Genomic DNA, 3,491 nt, shown 5'->3' with positions numbered 1-3,491 from the left:
ATGGAAGGAAGACTGACTAAAGCAGATGGAACGTCTTATGCAGACGCAGATGTGGTTACTTTTGCAAACAACGGCCTCATGCATCTGTTTAGCCAAATTTCTTACTATTTATTGAATCAAGAGGTAGAAACCATCTACAGCCCTGGTCAAACCACCACCATGTTTGGTTATCTTAAATATCCAGTCGAGTTTCAATTATCTGAAGGCATGAACCAGCTGTGGCAACGCGATACGACCGTGGATGCTGATCTTGTTAATAACACTGGATTTATCAACAGACACGCTTACATCATCAAACAACACGTTGATAAAGGAACCTTTTCGTTTTGCGTTCCTTTGAAGCACATTTTTCGTTTTTGCGATGATTACGACAAAGTTCTTTATGGGTTTAAGCACACCGTTACCCTGGTGAGAAAGAGCGACACGGATGCGATTTTTAAAGCCAATGCAACAGCAGCAGGAAAAGTCAATTTGACTAAATTGTCTTTGTTTATGCCTCATGTCACTCCCTCTCTTTTGGAGAGCAACAATTTGTATAAAATCATCGAGTCTAAAGTAGACGTTCAACTCTCGTTCAAGTTTATACAGTGCGACACCATTTCCGTTCCAGTAGCAAACACATTCAGTTGGAGATTGAGCACGAGATCTGCTAGCGAAAGACCGAGATATGTTGTGATTGGATTCCAAACCAACAGAGACGGAAGTCAAGACCGAAATTCATCCGTCTTTGATCATTGCGACATTAAAAACATGTATGTGACCTTAAACAGCGAAAGGTATCCTGCTGTGGATTACGACTTGGCCTTCACAAACAACAAATTCTAAAGGGCTTACAGAGACGCATGCAAGTTTGACAACAGATTTTATGGCATTGACGACATTGTGGCTCAACCTAATATGACCGGCTTAAATTACAGATACATTTGCCCTTTTTTCGTCTTTGATGTAAGCAAGCAAGCAAAAATATTAAAATCAACCGTGTTGCACGTTCAAATCAAGGCCACCTTTAATCAAAGCGTTCCTGCTGGCACTCAAGCCTTTGCCGTGGTGATCTCTGACAAGATGCGCAGGATTAAAACTGACGGGAAAAAGATGAACGTTGTTTATTGATTTTTCGAAATAATTTTTAATCGTTTAAAAAAATGAGGTACACGAAAAAAGAGTTGAAAAAGCTGCTGAGAGAGAACGGCATTACTCAAACTTCAAAAAGCAAAATGGCTTTGTTGATGCTGGCGTTGGAAAATCATCTGATTGATAAGAGCGAATGGATAAAAGACGTGATGGAAGAAAGACCGGTGGGCAGACCTAAAAAATTGAATTCGAGTTGAGAAAATATATGAACATTTTAAAAGAGATGGAAAAAAGGGTTTTGACTCATACAGATGAATTTGGAAACCAGTATGTCGTCTGTGTTAATGAATCAGGTGATCAGTATGTGGAAATGCTCAATGGTGCTGTTCGGGACCGAAGTAATCTGGATGAGTTAGGCAGTACTTATATTACTGATTATTCAGAAGGTTCACCTAAAGAGTGCGTTCAGCTTAATGACGATATATTCGGCGAATATCACGTTGACGAATTTGGTCATTCTTATTATTTTAATCATGCTAAAAGGATCGTGATTAATAAAGACGTAAATGGCTATCGATACATTATCACTGTTGACGAATCGGGAGAGCAGGATTTTGTTGGAGAGTATAATTTATTCGAGTCGGAAGAAGATGATTGGGAAGACGACTCGTCAGAAGATGATTGGGAAGACGACTCGTAGAAGATGAGTTGCCAGAAGAAGATATGTTGGAGAATGATACTATTGCAAAAGAGTGGGAAGAACTTCAAAAGTTTCATTTCAATTCATTGGACGGGAAGATTTTGCGCTCCTGCAGCTTAAACATTTTTTTAATTCTTTTTGAAGAATTGAAAAAGTTGCCAAGAAATTTAAAAAATTGAATTCGAGTTGTGAAAATATTTCCAAATGAAAAAAGATGGGAGATATGAATGAATTGAAAAAAATAAAAAAAGAGTTGGCAGAGGAAAGAAAAAATATGGCAAAAAGAAGAAGAGAGTTGGAAATGGAAAGGGAAAAAAGAGAGTTGGCAAATAAAAGAAGAGAGTTGGTAGAGGAAAGAAGAAACTTAAAAGAAAGAAGAAGAGAGTTGGCAGAAAAAATGAGAGAGTTGAAAAAGGAAAGAGGGGAAAATGAAGTTGATACACTAATTGAAAAAATCAGGCAGCAAGGCAAAATGTTTAAAAAGATTTTCAATCTGAAATATAAACTGTTACTTGAAGTGGAGTTTAAAAATAAATACAAGCCGATATACAAAATGATTAAAGACCTCTCCCTTCTCAGAAGTCAGGTGTACATGGAATTCATGGAAATTCCTGATGAGCAGATGAGTAAAAAATAAATGAACAATATTAAAAGACTGTTTCGTCACGATCTGTATTATCTAGATATGTTATTAGAAATGACAGACCGCATGATTGAAGATTATGATGAAGAAGAAGACATGTTGATGAGTGACTATGATTCTCTACAATGGGTGAAGATTCAAATTGAACTCATGATGTTTGAATAAATTTTGAAATGAGTCCGCCTTCACGAGAATCTTTTTTTAATTCTTTCTTATGAGAATTAAAAATTGATTTTGGCTTAAGAAAATTTTTTTCTTTAGTAAATAAAAGGATGGATAAAATGACCGTGAAAGAGTTAAAAATAATGGCCGAAGACCGTGCCATTAAAGGTATCTTTAGAATGAGAAAACCTCAGCTTAATGAAGCGATTAAAAATACAAGACCCATTATTGGGTTTGGACCCGCTGCTGCAAGGTCGGCACCTCGTCCCGTTGTTGTGAGGCCGGTGCCTGCTCCAAGACCGAGGTCTAACGACTTGATTTCGCTCGGACCGACTCTCTTGCAAAATCGGGTTACTGAAACATCGCGTCATATTTTCGACGAGCTTATTCATGATTCAACTCCTGCTCTTGCTCCTAGCTTGCTTTTAAGGTTAATAACATCTGCTAAAAATGCAGTCACTCATGGTTTTAACCAAGTACTTACTGTTGTTGATCCATACGTTCCAGAGTCTGTAAAGAAAACAGTGAGCAGCGCCAAAAATGGAGTTGAAGAAAGAATAAAGTCCTTCAAAAACGTTGTATTCCCAGCACCGCGAATCAAGTTTGATTTGACCGATTCAGCTCTCAATTATATCACCAAGCAATTTTCATACAGACTTTCTGCCTCATATCAAGACCCTGCAGCCTTTTTAAACATGGTGAAAAGACATGCGACTCAAGTTGTTGAAAAAAACACGAAGACCAATCTTGTTTTAACCTGCGACATTATTCAAGTCAACATTGCCACTGGTTTGGAAAAAATTCGTACTGTTTCCCTCCCGTCCAAATATGAAGTTATTCTTAAATCCACAGATACTGGAGAAAGCTTTGAAACGTGGAAAGAAAGAATTCTTGAAAACATGGTAAATTACAACA

At 37.5% G+C, this 3,491-nt stretch overlaps 1 protein-coding gene across 1 annotated transcript; it reads left to right on the top strand.

Moving 5' to 3' along the window:
* LOC149881275 (uncharacterized) lies at nucleotides 1-825 on the top strand. The gene has a single exon (XM_090067959.1). It carries the CDS (start codon nucleotides 1-3, stop codon nucleotides 823-825), a length of 825 nt encoding a protein of 274 aa, XP_089924085.1.
* The last annotated feature ends 2,666 nt before the right edge of the window (nucleotides 826-3,491 follow it).

The sequence above is a fragment of the Hydra viridissima genome, unplaced genomic scaffold (assembly GCF_058129835.1).
Source record: "Hydra viridissima isolate aposymbiotic clone 2 unplaced genomic scaffold, HvirCarnegie_v1 scaffold_12, whole genome shotgun sequence".
In the NCBI taxonomy this organism is placed as follows: Eukaryota; Metazoa; Cnidaria; class Hydrozoa; order Anthoathecata; family Hydridae; genus Hydra; species Hydra viridissima.
Note: the sequence above shows the minus strand (reverse complement) of the source record. Positions and strands in the feature narration are given on the sequence as shown.